This window comes from Mauremys reevesii, linkage group 2 (assembly GCF_016161935.1).
Source record: "Mauremys reevesii isolate NIE-2019 linkage group 2, ASM1616193v1, whole genome shotgun sequence".
Lineage (NCBI taxonomy): Eukaryota > Metazoa > Chordata > Testudines > Geoemydidae > Mauremys > Mauremys reevesii.
Genome location: NC_052624.1, coordinates 27225355 through 27246408, shown reverse-complemented (window position 1 = coordinate 27246408; position 21054 = coordinate 27225355). Strand labels below are relative to the sequence as shown.

Here is a 21054-nt window from a genome sequence, read left to right as displayed (position 1 = left end):
AATGTTAACAGATTCTGACGAATTTATTAGGACTGTAAATACAACTATGCCTGTTCCTGATTGCTCTGTGGGATTGTAGCATTTTTGAAATTGTGTGTACTGCAATTTTTTTGCAATTTATTGTTATAGTAAAACAGAATTGTTACAGCGGTGTTTTAAAAAATATGTTACTACTGGAGAGTTTGTTGGTGCAAGAGTGGCAAATAATGGGCCCCCTGGATGCTTAAAAACTGTTGTTGAATAAAAACAGGACTAATAAGCCTGCAGTTCTTTACCTGTGTCTTTTAAAATCATATTCACTGCTGCTGTTGATTCTGCTTGTGGACAATGGTCCACAATTTTTGGATTTGTTATACAGGATGATGATTTCTGTCTTTTATGTCAAAGTCCATTAGTTGCCTCTGGCCCACAACCAATACAGCTGTTGCTGTTATTCAGAAATACTGGCTTTGGTGGGTTTGTTTCTTGTCTTGCCAAGTTAGCTTGCAGGGTGTTAAAAATCACAAATCTAATTTGGAATGGGAAATTTTCCCACTTCCCCCAAGCTCTTTCTGCATCATGACATGACTATGCGGTAACATTGAATCAGCGTGTCTGGATACATACTGCATCCTACTGGGATGCTATAGTTTTTGTCTAGGAGGATAAATACCAGTTAAAGGTACCACTAAGTCTTTTTAAAGAATATATTCCAGCAGTAAGAGAGGGGCCAGCCAAGAAAGCAGAATTGTAAGCACTATATTTCCCAGTAGATTGTTGGGTGTGAAATTTTGGCAGGTTAGGTATTGTAGACACTTTTTTGTAGACCTTTGTGGAACGTGTATATATATTATGCTTTTCAGCATCCCTATACCCTGAGTTCAGTGATATGCACCATGTTTGACCAGAGGTGCACTGGAGTATATGTGAGAATAGCACTGGAGCGGTAGAGGCTGGAGTCATTATGCCAGCATAGTGCTAATCAGGTAAAATGTCTCCAAGAGGCCAATGCACTCAGAAAGCAGCAGCTCTTAAAAGGTACAGTGTGTATTCCCCCAGTATTGGTCTTCAGGCACTAGCAGGTTTGTGTGAGAACCGGGCCACGTGTTCTGTACCACAGGCAGTGCTAACCAGTCTCTGGTATTTAGAGCAACTGCTTCAGCATGGCTGCTGCATCCTACACAGGTATGCTAGAGGAGGTAATGTGCTCTCTGCACCATCCCCGATGCTCACCAGTGCACCTGCACAGGGCAAACTACAGTTTGCTCCTGTATATGCAACTATCTGTGTAGGCGTTTGCGTAAAATGGTTTTTCATTAGGGAATGGATGTACAAGCTGTGGGTGCTGTTCATATAATATATTTTTCCCTGAGGGGCTGGGTTGAGGAGAATTAGCTTCTTTAGAGAAAGAGGGGGCATTTACTGAGATCGTTTAAATAGGATTGAGACCTTTAGCTGATGTTGTGTTGGTTTAATTGTTTATATCATATGAATTAATACATGCTCAGAGTAACATAATGAGAATTTTATAAATCTAAAATCAATAAATTAAACGTGTTGCTTGATTGTCAACAGAAGTTCAACCCAGGGCCACTAGGCACTCTTGAAAATTTCACTGGTGCACCTATATTCATCTTTAGGCACCTAAATACCTTTAGAAGTCTGGCCCTAATCCATTAACTGTAGGCAGTAGCAAGAGGCTATATGCTGGGAATCAGACATAAGGGGGCACAGGCCCACTCAGCTAGCATACCATGCATGCTTATTTGTGTGCCCCCTCTACAGCCAGGGAGGGGAAGAGCTCTATTCAGTGCTTTCAGCTGCCTTTCCTCAGGACATGCTGATGTAGATTGTGTCTGTTTTTAAATAATTTTCAGTTCTAGTTTTTTTTTACACATTTCTGATCCCTAGCTGTTACATAATTTAAAAGAGAGAGAGAAGGAAAACTGATTTATGACGACTGTCGAGGCAAAAAGCTAATACCTGAATTTTGCTTCCCTACATGTTCTTGATAATTATATAACTCATAAACTATGGCTATTTTTACTGTAATGTTTTGTTGTAATTATGTGCTTTTCTGGAATAATATTAATATGGTTAATAGTCTCCAAAAAGCACAAAAAAGAGCCCTTTAGAAAGAAGACCTTTTAAAAAGATTTTTTTTCTTCCATTGATCATTTTGGTGCAGCATTCATAATCTTACCAAAAATGTAAAACTCAATGGGAATTTCTCTAATTAAAATTAACTATTGGTAAGCCAAACAAAATCCCAGTTATATATACTGTTTAAGACACTTTTATAGTAGCTTCTGTACATTTGAATGTTAACTTTTTATGTTTGAGAATTACTGTAACATGAGGCGTGAGTAGTTAATGGAAAGTATTGCTGTCTGGTCTATGCTCTAACTCATGTTGACGCATAACTATTAAAGAGACTTTGGATAGTTGGCATGTCTAAGCTTTTTATTGGGGGCTTGGGGCGAGAGAAGGGGAAAGGAGAACAAATGTTTATACAGACAGCACATCTTTGTTTAAATCTCAGATTACAGCCTCAAAGCAGTGAAGGTCCAAGCATTATTGCTCAAAAAGCCCCAGTTTAGCTTCCAATTAGTTCACTGCTTGTCAGGCTTATGCCTGGTCTCAAAATTATTTGTAAGGGAAAGGATAAATGCTAGGATTCAGCTGAGAGCTTTATATTAAGCATGTTGGGGTCCCTCTGGCTGGGAGGAGCTTTATAAAATGTGACCTATCGTTGCTGGAATATTAAGAAAGTTTAGTCTAAATCAGTATTAACTGGCCATTTCTAATGAGGGCTTATTGTCATGGGCCAAAAATAAATAAATAAAAATCTGATTGTTCTGGTAAGTGATATGCACACCCAGACGGCATGGGGAAAACACATACCCACGTGTCACTGAGGTGGGAAATATGGCAGATGCCACTCTATTATTATTATTATTATTTATTATTTGAATTCAAGAGTTACTGTTACCATTAAAAATAATCACTAAAAGGTTGATGTCACTTCTAGTCCAACAAAATCAGACATAAGATTTGAGAATACAAAGTATAGATGGGAAAGTCCTACCAGTGGTAGGTCATCTGATCCACCGGCTGCCTCTGCGGGATTGTTCCATGTTGTACATTTTTGCAGTGCTTTCTTGGCTGTTTTGAGTTTTTTCATGATGGATTTTGCTAAGCTACTCTTTCCCTACATGGTTTTGTTCCCTCACTCCTGACACTTGGGTTCTGAGAGTTGCAGGAAAGACCTCCTTTCGCTCCTTCTCCAGCTTAGCCTCTGATGAGCATATCACATTTCTTAAAAACCCAGTTTTGGAGCTGCTGTGTTTTTCCTGCATAGACTGGAAAGACTAAGAGTTTTGAGTGGCTGTAATGAAGACTGACTGTGTCCCATGATATTTCAGACCATTTACCTGAGACTGGTCCTACATAAGGTGATGGAGATTGTCAGTTTTAGCATCATTTTGAGTTTATCAAAGGTACATTTGAAGAGGAAGAATTTGAAGATGCATTGGAAAGGACACAATGTTCTGGTGTCACGAGAAAGAAAAGGCGGATGGAATGCATGATGGTGCTGTTAAAGTCATACTTCACCTACCTAAAAATGTTACCTACATTCTTAATTATCCTTAGATTCTATATGTCTTCTGAGGACTAGGCAAAGCTCTGCTCCTGCAGAGCTTATTGGCTGGGCACGACTAAGCTCCCCAGGGGACTTTGTCCTTAGGCCCTGGAACGCCTGTGTAACTCAGTCCGGCTGAGCATCTTAGGTCTGTTCTTGCCAACTTCTTGTAGTCCTCAGGAATGGAGCTCCAAAGCCAGCAGTCTCAGGGAAGCCTGCTGGCTCTCTGTTAGATGATCCTGGGTGAGCTGGCTCAGCAGGCTTTGAACTCTTAGTTTGGGGGAACACCAAACACCTAAGCACAGAATTCAAAGCTTGCTAAACCAGCTTCCATGATTATGTATATAGCTAATTCATCCAAAGGCTTTTCAAGTAATTGGGATTGTATTATGAATTTCTATGGTACCTGACGCCTGGGAGGCCAAGGGCTTTAAATATTGAAATTAACACACACAAACACAACACAGCTATTAGTCGCAACGTTAACCATTGTGATAGGGTATAGGGTGAAAGTGTCTTTCAGACAACCAGAACCTAGACCAGTGGTTTTCAAACTTTTTTTCTGGCAACCCATTTGAAGAAAATTGTTGATGCCCATGACCCAACAGAGCTGGGGATGAGGGCTCAGGGTGGGGAGGAGGCTCTGGGCTGCGGCAGGATATTGGGGTGCAGGAGAGGGTGAGGGCTCTGGGCTGGGGCTGGGGATGAGGGGTTTGGTGTACGGGGGGGATCTGGGTTTGGGGGCGGGGCTCAGGGCTGGGGCAGTGGATTGGAGTGTGGAAGGGGGTCAGGGCTCTACGATGGGGATGTGGGCTCTGGGGTGGGGCCCGGGGATAAGAGGTTTAGGGTGCAGGAAGGGGCTCTGGGTTGTGGGAGGCTCAGTGCTGGTGCAGGGGATAGGGGTTTGTGGCACGGGCTTACCTCGGTTGGCTCCCAGTCAGTGGCGCAGTGGGGTGCTAAGGCAGGCTTCCTGCCCGTCCTGGCACTGCGGGCCATGCTGTGCCCTGGAAGCAGCCAGCAGCAGATCCGGCTCCTAGGCAGAGGTGCACAAGCAGCTCCGTGTGGTTCTCGCCTGCAGGCACTGCTGACCGGCCAATGGGAGTGCAGAGCCAGTGCTCGGTGCCCCCCCCCCCCCCCACCTAGGAGCTGGACCTGCTGCTGGCACTTCCGGGCAGAGCGCGGTGTCTGAACAGGTAGGGACTAGCCTGCCTTAGCTGGGCAGCATTGCTGCCGGGACTTTTAACGGCCTGGTCAGTGGTGCTGACCAGAGCTGCCGTGACCCCCAGTGCCTTACATTCCTGCAGTTTGAAAACCACTGATCTAGACCATTTGGGTTTCTAGATCAGCCGTATAGATCAATACCAACACTTTGGATTGCATCTAGAGGCAAACAGGGAGCTGATGTAGAGAACTGAATTGTAGGTGTATATAAATGCACTAGCTCACACCACTCAGAAATATAGCTGTGTTCTGAGCTAGTTTGAGCTTCCGTGTGAACTGGATGGGTAGCCATAAGTACAGCACATTACAATAATCTGTTGTGGAGAGTTGGTTAATTAAATTACATTAGCTCAAATAAGGAATATGTGTATGTTTTGATAGATATCGGTAGTTTTGCTAGTCAGTTGAAGATGTTCTACTGATGTTGCCTGGAAATCTGGGAGCCAAGATGTAGCCAAAAGAAGTCTGAGGATGTGTGCTGTTTTGTCAAAGTTGGTATATTCCTCAGTAGATGGACAGTCTCTCTCTCTCTCTCTCTCTCTCTCTCTCTCTCTCAACAGGCTTCATGTTCTATATTATTCCTCCAGGCTTAGCTTGGAGAAAGTCAAAAGTAAACACTTTTGAAGTGTTTACCAGTATTTTGCTGGTAAACACTTCAAAAGTTAAATTTTATGTCAGTGTGGATTTTCTGTAACGCGTGTACTGCTTTAGTACTACTAGAGAGCTGTTGGAGCACCATCAGAAAGTTAGCCCCCCGTTTAGCTTTTAAATGTCAATATTGATACGTATCAATGTTTAAAAGCAGGAGTGGGAATTTAATAGGGAGTGGGGATATATTGTGAAAGCAAGGTGATGGCCTCTATATAAAGTGAGAAGCGCAAAACAGTTAGTTGTCATTCACTGCTCCACTTGGCATTTTCCTCTCTCATCCTCAACTATTTCCTTTCATCACGCGCTGTCCACTTTTTATCACACTGATCCTGTGCAATCAATATGTAGCCTAAATGTATCACAGCAGTAAACACACACATGCAGATTTTAATGCTGCAATTTCCATATAAATTGTATTGCCTGCTTTAAAGTAATTATGTACAACATTGATCCCTCTTTCCTTTTTCTTAAACATTACAAAACATATTTTGTAGTTGCCATTTTCAATATGACAACCTACCTTGTTTACTTTGCACACCTGCATCTCAAGCAATATAACGAACAGTGCAATATCAGTTATAAAACCATCTACCCTTTAACTTCAGTGGGTTACTGCAGTGGTTTTCAACCGTCTCTTCCCCTCCCCCCCCCATTTGTGGAACCCTAAAAATTTTCGAATGAAGGTGTAGACCCCTATAAAAATCTTAGACGTAATCTGTGGACCCCCCCCAGGAGTCCACAGACCCCATGCTGTGCACCACTGCTCTATGGTAAAAACAGTCTTACAGAGACCCCTTAGACGTAATCCGCAGACCGCCAGGTTCCATGGACCACAGGTTGAAAACCACTGATTTACTGGCTTATTTCCATTCATTTTTGGTGTGTGATAGACAGTCAGACAACCTTAACTCAGACTTTACAAAGTGTTTTGTGTGGGAATATCAATAATAGTCTCTATTACTGACAGTTATGTTGGTAAACAAATCTGTCTTGTTTTATTGTTGCCCAGTATGAATTTTGCTTACATGTATAGGGGAAAAGTAACCTCATTTACTCTGATTGGAAGCATCCATAAAAAAGACTGGGAATGGTGGGGAACTAATTTTTTTCCTGCATAATTAAAGAATGATAGTGGAAGCTGAAACGAATAAATAATTTTTCAGAAAAACTATGGTTTAGAGGATGTCCCAGCACTTGTGAGAGATGTCTGTGACAAACTGAAACTAGTTTTATTCTCTCCTGGGAGTAAGAAGTGTACTTGGTTCAATCTGTTGTAGTTTGATGTAAAGTATACTCAGGTGGTGGCGGGAGTCTAAAATGTATTTTTATATTTATTTTCTCGTGAACAGGAATGAGCTGGAGCGCCAGTTTCTTGAGTTGTTGCAGTTCAACATTAATGTTCCCTCCAGTGTTTATGCCAAGTATTATTTTGATTTGCGTTCCCTGGCAGAAGCGAATAACCTGAGCTTTCCTTTGGAGCCCCTCAGCAGGGAAAGGGCATATAAACTTGAGGTAAGATGCTTTCTCTCCCTTCATGTTATTGCAGAGTTGAGCCGGTGAGATGTCTTGGAGTGTTTTTTGTTCAGCCTATCGTTGGTGGAAAATCAGAATCTCATTAACCCAAAGTTGTATTACTGACCGTAGCTGTTCTGCAAGTGCCATTTTTTGTGGCTCTGTGGACAGTTTTTTGGGCTAAATGTGCTTTACCTCTTGGCTTGTTTTGTAATGTTTTTTTTCAGCTCTTGTAGACTGGTTTCAATGCAGTGAAATTTTAGTGGTTATGTTAACTGACCATCAGAAAACACCTTCAAGTTTTACAGTATGCTTTACATTGACCTTTGGTCGAAGATCAGCTGTTAGACAACCAGTTTTTACTGATCCTTTGGTTGCATACGACCTGTTTTCATTCTACATATTTGTAATGATCTGGATACTGACAAGTGCTTATGGAAATTCCCATTCCATGTACATCTGCCTCATTCTCATTACTCCATTGATTTCAATTGGGTTACTCCTTAATGTCATTAGTGTGAGAGGAGAATCAAGCTCATTTTGCTATTAAATTGTCAGACCTTATGATACATTCTTACAGGACTTGATTTATAAGAATACTTGAATGTGTCATGGGGCTGATCCTGTGAAGTGCGGAGCATCCTAAAATCTCACTGATGTGCATGGTGTTTAGGGACATCAGACTAGCTCAGTATTTTGCAGGAGTATGTCTTGACCCTTTGATTTTAAGGTTTTAAAATGTCATTAACATCATTACATGAAAATGTACACATGCTACTGCTAATTTGAAATCTGCCATTGATTGCTGACCAGTCTGAATTTCCCTTAAGAATACTACTGCTTTGCACCTGAAGCTCTTTATCTGAGGATCTCAAAGCTTTCCTTGCATTCAGACTCTCAGTGCTCTTGAGAAATATTCAGGCATTACGATCCCTATTTTCCAGAACGGAAAACTGAGCCACAAAAGGTTAATTGATTTATCCAGGTCACACAAGGAATTAATAGAAGGACTGGGAATTGGGGTGGTTGAAAAGTGGTGGGGAGAGAATTTGTGAATATTTTAGCGAAATTTCATTTCTGTTCTCCTTGAAAAATTTGTCAAAATGTCTGAGCCAGCTCTAGCTGACGATATACCTGTTCCCTAGATAACAGGCCACACTAATTTGTACAAAGTTATTTACACTAGTGATTCAAAAGTATGAAAATACTGTCAAGATACTAATCATATGTGTAGAAAGATAGCTTTGTTACATTTTTAGGTATCTGCGTCTGCTAATGAACTCTATAATGTATTGAACTAATATCAATTAGTTTTGCATAGAAAAATGTAGGTGAGAGTTCAGTGGAACAGGTTGCCCATGTCTGTATCACACACAAGGTAAAACATCTGGATAAAGCCTTTTCCATTTTGACTATAAGCTTATGACTGTTCTCACAGACTCCAGAAAAGAAAATACTTAATAAACTCTATAAAAAGAGAGGGAGTTGAAGCGTTATAAACACATCCACATAACAGAGGCAGCTCATACAGTCTCTTAGCATTTATGGATGATTTCTTATTCTCTCTTTATCTAAAAGCAGGTCAAGAATTAATTTGTACGTACTGAGGAAAATGCATATTTAAAAGATAAATAGAATAAGATAAAAAAGATAGCAATCTTAATAATACATATATTTGGGCTGGTTTGCAGTGGAGGTGCAAAGCACCTCTAAGGCAGTATAGCTGGTCACAGAAAGAACAACCCAGAGAAGGGAGACCCTACAGTTTGTAGACCTGGTGTAATGGCTCTTAGACTATGCCCACATCCTGTGACTGGGAAAAGGGAGACTGACTGAGGCTTCCCCGCTGCTTTACAGTCCCTGGCTGCCATAATGGTCCCTTGGAGACATTGGTAAACAATATAATTTACATCAGCCTTTATTCTGCTCTAAATTATTCACAGGGATGCGCCCAACATATAGCCAGCCAAGAATCGGTAAAGGTGTCTTAAAGTCATTGCTGCACCACTGACCTAAGTGTGTTGTTTGCGTCTCAGCCATGGCCAAGATTCTGAGCATTGTGTTAAATCAGTGAGCCGATCTGCAGGTTGTGTAACCTGAAATCAGTGGAGCAACAGCTGAGGAGCTTGCCTAATATGTTTTGAGAGACGGAATAAAGTCTGTGATTTAGACAGCAAGTTAATAGATGACATGTACACCCCTCGCCCCCGATAGAATGATTGACCATGAAAATAGAAACATGCTCATTCAATTCTAAGATTTAAATAAAGCAACTTCTTCCTTAGTGAAAGATTTTGTTTTTCTCAATCTTTTAAAGAAAAGTGGTATTGCCAATGTCAATAACTATAATACAATGCAAAGGTAGGCAGAGTAACTTATACTATAATAGTGTCTAGTGTGTGTTTGTGAAGCAAGAATATCAGATCTGCCAGGGCAAAACCTATGTTCTTCTTACAAATACTTCATGTGCCTGACATGAGGGGGAAAAAAAAAGAGAGAGAGAGAGAGAGAGGAATTTGTAAAGTGAAATCCATCATCAAATGCAAAGGTTGGATAGGATCCGTCAACAATAACCTGTCTTTGAGAAAATCCATGAGGTTAAAAACTTGTCTGAATCATTAATACTAGATGGAATTTCTGGAGTAGAATATCTCGCCATATTTTATATATCCACAATTTGACACTGAGTAGAGGCTTTGTCTTTCAGTGATTAAATTAAAATAGATTTTTCTTGCCAAGGTACAGGATATTAGTAGGCCACAGTCAGATTGAAGGTAACAGTCAAACCAATCTATCCAGTGCTCTTCTGGCCGAGAATCTATACTGTTTCCTATTGTATGCAGTCATAGGAGGTAGAAGGTTAAATCATCCAGACAGTCTATCTGCCAATGCAGCATTGATCCTTACAGCGCATCTTCTAATATGTTTTGCAGTCTAATTTTAACTATGCCAAATTTTGAGAGATTCTTTCACAACTTAATTGACTTTAGTTCCAGGAAGCTTTTTGAGATACTCAGCCTAAATCTTCTGTTTCTTAATTTCCTCCTGTTACCCACCTAGTTATACTCCTATGCAGCAACCTGAAAAATTCTTCTTCGTCATCGTTTACACCATTCAAATAGTTGTGGATTTTTGTTGCCTCACATTCAGTCAGGCTTTGTAATTTTGGATGAGTCTGCAAAGCACTGTACCCAATTCTAGTCCATGATCACAGCACTACACCCAATTCAACATTAAGGATTTTGGAAAAACTGAGGAAAGAATTATTTGGGACGCATCCCCAACTTAACTGATGCATTGTCTGCCTTGAAGAACTTACAGTCTAGATATATCTGACAGAGAAAGAGTAGGAGAAAGAGATCTAACCTACAAACAGGGGTGCATCTTACATTCCCTCCACCCCTCCCCCAGCTTCCTGTTGCAGAAGTGGAGGTTGGCTACTAGCTGCTGACTACAAAGTTTTCTGGACCGGGAAGATGCATAGAAACTGACTTTTTTTTTTAATAGGCAGAGATTCTTCTTTCCATTTCTAGTTCTCCCCAAATTAAGGAGAGCCCCTCTGTAACTAGCTTCTTGGTTTCCTGGCTGCTTTTTGGCTCAGAAAAGGCAACTAACAAATATATTTAACTTTTTTTATTTTTAATTTCCTCAAACATCAGTCCTTCCAGACCACTGTTCTTTGATTTTGTTTGGAGGGGTTTTTGTTTGGTTGGTTGGTTTTTGTGTGTGTTGTATCTGAACTCCCTCCAGTTTGTCAAAATCTTTCTGGTAATGAGGTGACCAAATCTGCATGCATTCATTCCCAAGTGGGTGTCAGCAGAGCCATAGAGAATTGGAAATACACCTCTACCCTGATATAACACTGTCCTTGGGAGCCAAAAAATCTTACCACGTTATAGGTGAAACCACGTTATATCGAACTTGCTTTGATCCGCCGGAGTGTGCAGCCCCGCCTCCCTGGAGCTCTGCTTTACCGCGTTATATGTGAATTTGAGTTATATTGGGTTGTGTTATATCACTGCACTGCAAGTGATTTGCAGCCAAAATTTGCACTGGCAGCTTTGGGTTTTTTTTCCTGCCAGTGACATCTTGTCCAGAATCATAAAACTTGATTAAGTGTGTACATTTGTAACACTGGAGAGAATCTTCCTGGCTGATCACATGCATTACAACCAGGCCCCATAAAAGACAATCTATTATCTTGTAAATCATGTGACAGCGTTACAGAGCTCTTTTTACAGAAGGCATCTGTTTGAATACATAATCCTATTACAAAAACCTGACATTAAAAGTTAATAGAAAATGAAGATTTTGTAGAAGAGGATTAAATTTTAGATCAACAGAAATGTAACTGCAAGTTCTAGGATGTTATGTAATTAAAATATAAATTTAAACCCTAACTTTCCAATCTCTTAATCTTTATTGGAAATTCTTCTCATTCCATTTCTGAAATTTATTTCCAAAGTGAACTTAAATTTTACAAAACATCAATTATTACGAAGGTCCCCTGAGACCCTCATAAAATCAGTGTTAATTTTGCTAGTGGATAGAACAGATTAAATATTAAACTCCTTGTCTGAAGAAAATTATTGCCTTCCTGAATACAAGTTATTTTGGAATTAATGTAAGGACAATACTTTGCTTTTGTATATAGTATGTAAGAATGGCCATAGTGGGTCAGATCAATAGTCCATCTAGCCTAGTCTTCTGACAGTGGCCAATGCCAGATTCTTCAGAGGGAATGAACAAAATAGGGCAGTTGTTGAGTGATCCTTCCCCATCCTCTAGTCCCAGCATCTGGCATTCAGAGTCTTAGGGACACCCAGAGCATGGGGTTGCATCCCTGACCATCTTGGCTTACGGCCGCCGATGGACCTATCCTCCATGAACTTATCTTATTCTTTTTTGAACACAGTTATGCTTTTGGCCTTCACAACATCCCATGGCAATGAGTTCCACAGGTTGACAGTGCATTGTATGAAGAAGTACTTCCTTTTGTTAGTTTGAAACCTGCTGCCTGTTAATTTCATTAGGCGACCCCTGGTTCTTGTGTTATGTGATGAGGTAAATAACACTTCCTTATTAACTTTATCCACACCATTCATGATTTAATACACCTCTATCATATCTCTCCTTAGCTGTCTCTTTTCCAAGCTCAGCAGTCTCAATCTTTTTAATCTCTTCTCATAAGGAAGCTGTTCCATACTCCTGATCACTTTTGTCACCCTTATTTGTATCTTTTCCTATTAAGTATACTTAGGATTATGTTTTCCAATGTGCATTACTTTGCATTTATCAACATTGAATTTCATCTGCCATTCTGTTGCCCAGTCACCCAGTTTTGAGAGATACTTCTGTAACTCTTTGCAGTCTACTTTGGAGTTAAATATTTTGAGCAATGTTATATTGTCTGCAGACTTTACCATGTCACTGTTTACCCCTATTTCCAGATCATTTATAAATATATTGAACAGCACTGCTCCTGGTACAGATTCCTTGAGGACCCTGCTATTTACCTCTCTCCATTCTGAAAACTGACCATTTATTCCTACCTTGAGTAGGAATGCTTGATTTATTCCTACCCTGAGTAGGTTTCTAAGCCAAAATGGACTTTACTTCGGCGGAAACTTGACAAAGTGGCTTCCAATGTTGATTTTGTAACCCCTCCCAAATACAAAAAGCTGCATTTAAATACAGGATTGTTAAATACATCAACGAGAATTCCCACATGCGAACAAGGATATTAGTAGGATCCATTCCAACCCAGTTTTCATCTTATCTGACAGAAAGGTAGGACAGAAATATTCCCGTCAAATGGACAGTATTGAAGTAATTAATTTCTCTAGCTAAATGATGGGTTGCTAAGGATTATGGACTGATTTGGCAAGGAAACCATCTCAGGTTCACTTACTTTCCAAGCCAATCTTTTGCCATAGTAAAACTATTTCCTCTATTTGGTATTGAAACTGTGCTGTAAATATTTTGAGTCCGTTTGGTTTCTATTTGATATAAAATGCGAAAAAGGTCTCATAACCTGAATCTCATTCTTACTAAGGGACCTATAAGTGACTTGGGTTATAAAGTGTTGTTTTATATAAATGTTCTGTTCAGGTGGAGAGAGAATAACCTCATTTTGCTGTGTTAATGTTTGCAGATTTCTACAGAGCCAGTTATATAAGGGGCAAAAGCTCCGGAAGTATAGAAAACAGAACATTTCAAAATAGTTTCAAACTGATGGGGAAGGGAAGACAAGTATTTGCTTGTCTTTTTTTAGAATGGCAAGTGTCTTGGCAAGCAACAAATAAGAGTATTATGGCAAAAACAATACCTTTCAGAAACGTCATGTGGGCAGAGATTTTGCACATGTATCTTGTTTCCAACAGACCCCAATTTGTATGTCAGGATTTTATTTTCATCAGTAAGGATAACTTGTGATGCACTGCAGACCACAGGAAAGTGACTTTCTCTACTGTCTTGAGATAATTTTTGTTGAAAACTATAGTTTTGATGTATGGAGACAAGATAATTATGCTGCTGATTTGGGATGATTTGGGACCCCAGAACGATTAAAGGATTAGAAAACGTGTTTTATAATGACAGGCTGAAATAAATCAATCTATTTAGTTTAAGAAAGAGAAGGTTGATCACAGTCTATAAGTACCTACATGGGAAACAAATACTTGATAATGGGCTCTTCAGTCTAGCAGACAGAGAGGTATAATACAATCCAAAGGCTAGAATTTGAAGCTAGACAAATTCAAACTAGGAATACGGTGTTGATTTTTAACAGTGATGGTAATTTAATCACTGGAACAATTTACCAAGGGTGGTTGAGGATTCTCCATCACTAGCAATTATTAAATCTAGATTGGCTGTTTTTTTTCCAAAAAATCTGCTCTAGGAATTGTTTTGGAGAAGTTCCATTGCCTGTGTTATACAGCAGATCAGACTAGACGGTCACAATGGTCCCTCCCTTCTGGCCTGGGACCTTATGACTCTATGACATTCTCTCCCAGGTGGCCCATTTCTCACTTAATTATTTCAAGTATTTGCTTTGCAGCGATTTGTCATCCAGAGAGATAGGGAGCATAGAAGTCAAAGGATGGATGCATCCTTGGATCATGAGACTCTGAGGAAAGAGATTGTTCAGGCTTATTCCCAGGCATTTCAGAGGAGGAGAAGTCTCACCACATTCTTCCAACAACTTAATTTTGTCATGCAAAACAAAACAGGAGACAGAGCTCATGTACAATGTCCTTCTGCCATGGCATCACCTGTGATCTCCCCCTCCCATTTCCTTTGCTCCTCAGTCATTTCCCTGCCCCTTTTCTCCCATCTCCTTATTCTCCCTCTTGACTACCTATCTTTGGCTCCCTTCTTTCGGTACCTGCCCCCCACAACTTTAATGGAAGAGATAAAGATGCCTTTATGTGTTGTCTGCCACTACTGTCTCTGGCCTTGATTCAGAAAAACATTGATATTTTGGACAGCTCTTAACACTTAAGAGTGTTCCTGAATCAGGGCCTCTGCATGTAAACCTGGTGCTTGGCAGCAGAATGATGAACCTTAGCTCTGCATGGCTTGCCCAACATTTATCATGTATTTGGAGAGTATGAAGGACTGGGTGCAGATTATTGTGCACCCTGCTCACCAGCTACAATCCTGACCCTGAATGTAGAAAGAGTGTTGTAAACCAGTTCTGGAGTTAATTTTTTTAAAGTCTGTATAATCTTATAGTACCTCCACAGGCATACTCTGCTGCGTGTCACATGCATTCATTCTAAAGTTGGCTAAGGACGAAGTGAATGAAACCGTCTGCCTCCAGAGCTGCTCTAATGAGTCTCAAGGAATTTTGAGACTACAATAATCTTTGGACTTCTTTTTAAAGGATGTTAAATTTTCTTGTGTATACAAGGTCTCTTCTGAATTAAATTATTCTTTAATATAGTCTGTATTTTCTTACACTGATTATATAAATTACCTAGCTAACAGGACCCTGTGTCTCCTGAAATGAAGGAATGATGTTATCATTGTGTTTCATAAAAAGATCCCGTGATTCTTCAATTAGGCTGATACATTTCGGCTCTCAGAGCAATCAAGTAAATCCTGCAACAGAGCATTTGTCATGCAGAAAACTTCTTTCTTGTAATAGTAAATTATCTAAAATAAGAAAAAACGGTTTCCTGTGCTCCAAAATAAGATTAGCATTTATTTAATAAACGTGTCTAAGGCTTCTTCTATACTTTTTCACCGAATAAAATATTGTACTTTAATAAAGAATTAGATTGAGACTGAAAGTGTAGGCATGTTCCACAGGCTGGGAAAAGGCGATTGTCTGAACCCAAACACATCCTATTCCTTGATAAAATGATCAGGAAAACCAACCCTAACTAAAAGCAGTGACGGCATCAGGAAGATGGATGTTGTATCAAGTTAAGGGCCCTAAATCTTCCCCTACAAATTTTCACTAATGTGACTTCATTGAAGTCAATAGAGTTTTGACCTTGTAAAACCGGTGTAGGTGGGAGGAGAACTAGGCCCAAGATGTTTGGAGACAGCCACATTTTAAAAGACTTATTTTTTTCCTCTTCATCATGTGCAATTCAAAACACTTCCGTTTTAATCTCCACTCTCTTGGGTAGTATTAAGATTATTTTCAGTATAAATATTACTTTTCAGTAAATCTCGTTGGAAATCCAGTAAAAATTTCATAGACTTTTTCAGTTTTTGTAGATTTTTTTTTTTAAATAATCAAAATCTTCAGTCACAAAAAAGTGATTTTTTTTCCATTTAATTTTATGTCAAAAAGTTTGGTTTTTTAATCAAACTCAAAATTCAGGAATCAACCACTTTTGCTTTTGAATGACTTAAAAACTCTCATACAAGCATTCTAAGGTGAAGATGGTTTGAATACTGTTTAAAAAAGGGAAATGTTTCTCTCTTGGAGCCCAGCTCCACTATGAAATTGTACCATGATTTACTTTAGATTTTTCTTTAAAAAAAAAAAAAAAAAGTCCGGGGACATGATGATGACCAGGACTGACTGGTCAGTGTAGACAAGGAGAAGGAGGTTCAGCATCATGATAGCTAGTCATGGGGTAATTCCTCGTGCCAGTAGTGTTTTTACCCATGACTAGCTGACATGATGCCAAGCACAATTTAGCTTACTCTGCAGTGAGCTTTGTGTCAATTCATTCAACTAGATTTTTAATAGTATAACTAGGATTACACTTCCTAGTGAAGAAAAAGCTTGTGTGGGTCTCTGTTAACCTTCAAAAGTTAACCCTGTAGACAGTGGAACTTGCCAACGTGTTTGTCCTTTTCCAGAGGAATGGACTGTGTAAAAATATTTTTTTAAGAGTCTTATCTGCATTGCTTCATAAAGTGACGCATGGTAGTCCTGCCACATGGTAATCCTGCCTATATATAAAAAATAGCACTATGTGGTTGTATTATTTGTGTAGTGGTGGCCTCTTTGACCTTGCCAGAGGGCCTGACCTTTCTTCCACTTTTCATTCTCAGGCCATCTCTCGCTTGTGTGAAGACAAGTATAAAGACTTCAGGAAATCTACAAAGAAACGGTCAGTTAGTGCTGACAATCTGACTGTGGTTAGATGGTCCCCTGCCATCATCTCCTAACAATGGAGTCTGGGATATTTCGACAGAAGGACTGTTTCATCCATCCAAATTTTTTGGAGTGTAATGGGGGAAAGACAAGACTTTGGGGTTTTTACTTTTTGATCCGTCAAGCTGCCTTTACAGTGCCTCCCCCTTGTGTAGCACATAAGAATAAAAAATTGAGTGGAAGGAGAAATCAGTACAGTATACAGGAAAGGAGATTGGAAGCAACTCTTCTTTTGTGTCACTATTCCTCACAGCTTTACCCTTTTTGTAAGGAAACGGCTAGTCAAATGCTTGGAAGAGGAAACAAAACAAAACAAAATAGAAGAGAGGCAAAAAGAGATTAGGGGACTGTGCCATTTTTTTAATATGCTGTACTCTTCAGCAGAAATGACGGCGTGTAACCAAACCACACAATAAGTTTGGCTGTGCACTATAGGAATGGAGTTGAATTATTTCATCTTAAATTATTCTCCTTAGTATCGTCTCTTTTTTTTTTCCTGCTTCTTTGGGTTATTTTTCCAGCTCTTCTGCACAGCAGCAAATACAAAGTCTGTATCTACAGTAGCACAAACCTCTGAATAAATAGTATTGGTGGGTTTTTTCATTGCACTTTTCTCCGTGATTTGACTTATTTGCATTATTCTTCATAATCATTATGCATATGTTATGTTTTATATGCCTTTATTGTACTTAAAAATATAACTTGACCATAGTGCTGAACCAAAAGTTTATACCGAGATCAGATGATCATTCGTAATTTCATGATGTATTTTATTTATAGTATATGTAAGTGTGTGTGCCTTCCTGGAATCATTTATATTTCCTTAATATAAAAACAGGATTGTTGGAAGGATTCGATGATGATGAGACGGGCCAAATTGTTGAAATTTCCATCAGATCTTGTAGTCCTTTTTGCAAGTTTTCATAGCATTACAAGTTTAGAAGAATTCATTATATAAAAGAGAAGTTTTTTGTATGGCCCAACTAGTTCATTCCTTCACCTCCAGGTCCATTGTTGCAAGCAATAGCCTCAATTTTTATATGTTTACTTTAAATCAAAGTGAGTTTGTTTGTATAAAATAAAAAACTTTAAAAAAAAAATTGTTCCAGTGAAAAGGTCCATAGAAAAGCAGAATGTTAATCTTTACCAAGGTATTTGTCACAGGTAGATTGAATTAAAAAAAAAATAAACCCTTTCATTTGTCAGTGTAGGTGCTTTCAGAAATTGAAACAAAATTCAAACTGTGAAGACCATTTTCTGCTATGTTGATTATTGTACTCTTCTGTTGTTATTGGTTCCCTTCTCTTATCATGCCTATTCCCTAATGAGAGACACAAGAACCTTTTATATCAAATAATGTATCTGTGTAAAAACATTTGTTTGCTCTATAATGCTTGTGGGTGTCTGATTTTATGAAGATTTTTTGCACATTTTAGAAAGATACAGTTGAAAAATCTGGGTTCCCTGAATTTTTTTTGCAAGTTTCCTTGAAGTGAACGGCAGCAGACTTCCTGTATTTGACTTGCTTTATGCACTACTTCAGTAAAGATAAAGAGTCCATATTAGTTTTATTAAGCCCCAAGGGCTTATAGCAGACATACGGGCTCATGGATACATGTTCCACTCCCAGTGCAATGCTGATCAGATGCCTTGAAAGTGGAGAGGCACTGAAAGGATTGAAGTACTAATACCAAACAGAGTTTTCTATTAATATTCTAATGTGGTATGTATAGTATGAAACATTAAAGTTTTTTGCCCATAAATTTTCTTAGTGTCTTTCAGGGCATTAAAAGTAATCTAATTCTCATCCTTTATGATTGTGCCAATGCATCAGAACTGTGAGTACCCAGGTCCCTTTCTTTTCCTTGAACATCAAATGTAAAGACCACTCTTTAAAATAAAAAAAAATTAGAGCATTTGAAAGTCAATTCAAAATATAGCTAAGGGGACATTTTCCTAGCATTTGGACTTTGAGATCCCTGCCAAGCATAAATTTAGGTTTTACAGATCTGTAAAATGATTTGTTTTATCAAGACTTTGCAAAACAATTTTCTGTTAACTTTATAGCAGGAATATTAGTTTTATCCATATTTTTCAGTGATAGAGATATGAACTCTGAACTATGTAAAGATCTCAGTGCATCTACTATAATTTTTGTGGAGTTTATTAAACTACTTTAAAGATTGTATAGTCTATTTATTGTATGTATGTACATACAATCTGATTTAAAAAAAAGTGGATTCAGTAAAACCCGGCTCAGTCACATTTAGACTATTGAATATTGTTTTAGCCTTGTGCACTACTGGACTCTACCTCTGTATAGGAGAATTTTCCATATCCTTAATTAGTTCTGATTCTGTGATTAACTTGGTTGTTTCTTGCACTAAGAATTAAAAAAAAAAAATCTGCTCTGTGTATTTTTTTCTTTAGTTTCAGTTTTGCAGTCGGAATCACTTACACTTAGATGGACTTTTCTTTCCCAAATGGTTATGGAATGCTTTGCTTTCTGTTTTGGTTTGTTCTAAGTCTGCCACAGACACAAACAATGATACAATACTGATCAATAAATCTGAGTATAATTTGTTTGAAAAGTATTCAATTCCATGTAATTAAAAATGGAATTATTATTTAGGATTACACTGTGTTAGTGTAGTTTTTTAAATATCATTGGATCGCAAATATCATCATGAGAGGAGGAAGTCTTCTTTCAGAGAACAAACAAAAAAGGCCAAACAGTATTTTTTTTAATCAGTGCAAATGCGTTGTGCATTTGTTTTCAACACCTAGAATATCAATTTATCATTTAAAAATGTTGCTGGGATGTTTCTTGGTTTATTATTTAGGTATTGTCTTAGGCAGAAAGAACGGAGTTGAAGACTTCATATAAGACCTCCTCAACTATCATTGTCTTAATGAATTATACATTGTTTGGGGCCCATGGGCCCTTGCATTATAGCCTCAACAGAGGGAATTGGGAAAAATTTTATAGAAGACATCTTGTAATGGTTTTTCTGTGCACCCGTTTACAACCAGAGACTGCATTGAGAACAGGCATCTCCATTACTCCCCTCTAAACAGCAATTGGTGTTGCAGTTGATGAATAACTTCAGCCATTGTATTTGTCCTTTTGTAACCACTCTTCCTTGAGGCTTTATTTTATCAAGTTTTTAAATGTTGGAATCAATATGTAAATAGATTTGTATGGAAAAGAACTGTTCAGCATCAAAAGGACCTACAGATTTTTCAAATAGATATATACACCTTCACCCGTTCTGTTAATAAAAATATGAAAATTCCTGGACGACTTTTCACTGGTTGGTATTTTCTGCCTCTCTCGGAGGCTGCATGTCCTGGATCTGGTACATTCAAATAACGTTTCAAGGACCAGTGACTTGAATAACCACATGTATGTTTTTAGTGCAGCCATTCTCCTTTTTGAACACTTCTTCCTTTATCCTCTTCTTTGTTTACTAATGCCAGATAGACCTTGGATGTGGCATACAGCCTAGAAGTTGCAAAAACCTCATCAGAAGTTGAAGAGCTTCCTAGTCTAGTTTTTTTGTGTACAAAGGCAGATGGCAAAGTGATATCTGGCAATCTTGGCTATCTACAGAAAATAGCATTACGTAGGAGGGGGTACAGAAATACAAAAGTAGAGAGCCTGAGAAAACAAAGCCATAACAGATGAAGCAACAGAAATTCTTTACAGTCACACATTGCTCACAAATGTTACATTTTCTAATGATACTTCTAAACTGCAGGTGGAAATGCCTGCTCAGAACTAAATTGATCTCTGTTTGTGTTCTATCATGGAGAATTCACCCACAGCTCTTACCTTAACAATCATTTAGTAGTGCCTGGCTAGTTTATAGAATTCAGTACACACCATCCCTGTAATATAAATAGTTTAACACTTGGAGGAAAAATGTATTTATGGTTGTTACGAAGCATGCCAGCATTTCCCCTGTATTGAGCTGATCCCTCATGGGGTCACTAGTGTTTGTTTTTGTTTTGTTTTGTTTTTTAGCAAAGAACTAGTGTTTGTATGTGAAAAGCCAAAAGTGTTCATGGGTGTCAGGACTTGAATCCATACAGAAACTAAGTATAATCATTTCAAGTGTTCAGAGCCATAAAAGGCAACAGGTGGCTTTCTCTTGAAGAAACAGCTTCCCTCCCCTGCTGACTTTAGGGATATCGACAAATACATTATTTACCTGTCTTGAGAGACCACAGAAGAGGAGGTGGGAGCTGGAACTGGCATAGAACTGAGGTGCTGACATAGGATGTGCCATGTCCATTGTCAGGGGCAAATAAGTTTTAATGGAGATGGAAAGATCAAGAAGAGAAGCAGCCGATCATAAAGAAACAAAAGAAGACATTGTAAGCAGAGATGTTAAGGCCAGAAATTACCAGTCTGATCATC

General features: G+C 38.8%; 1 protein-coding gene across 3 annotated transcripts in view; it reads left to right on the top strand.

Moving 5' to 3' along the window:
* CCNY (cyclin Y) overlaps nucleotides 1–19039 on the top strand; it is a 210248-nt gene extending 191209 nt beyond the window's left edge. For all 3 annotated transcript variants that reach the window (XM_039527901.1, XM_039527903.1, XM_039527902.1), the window contains exons 9-10: nucleotides 6844–7006; nucleotides 16529–19039. In XM_039527901.1, the coding sequence (XP_039383835.1) occupies nucleotides 6844–7006; nucleotides 16529–16645 (280 nt within the window). In that variant the 3' untranslated portion in view covers nucleotides 16646–19039. The remainder of the gene's footprint in view (nucleotides 1–6843; nucleotides 7007–16528) is intronic.
* The last annotated feature ends 2015 nt before the right edge of the window (nucleotides 19040–21054 follow it).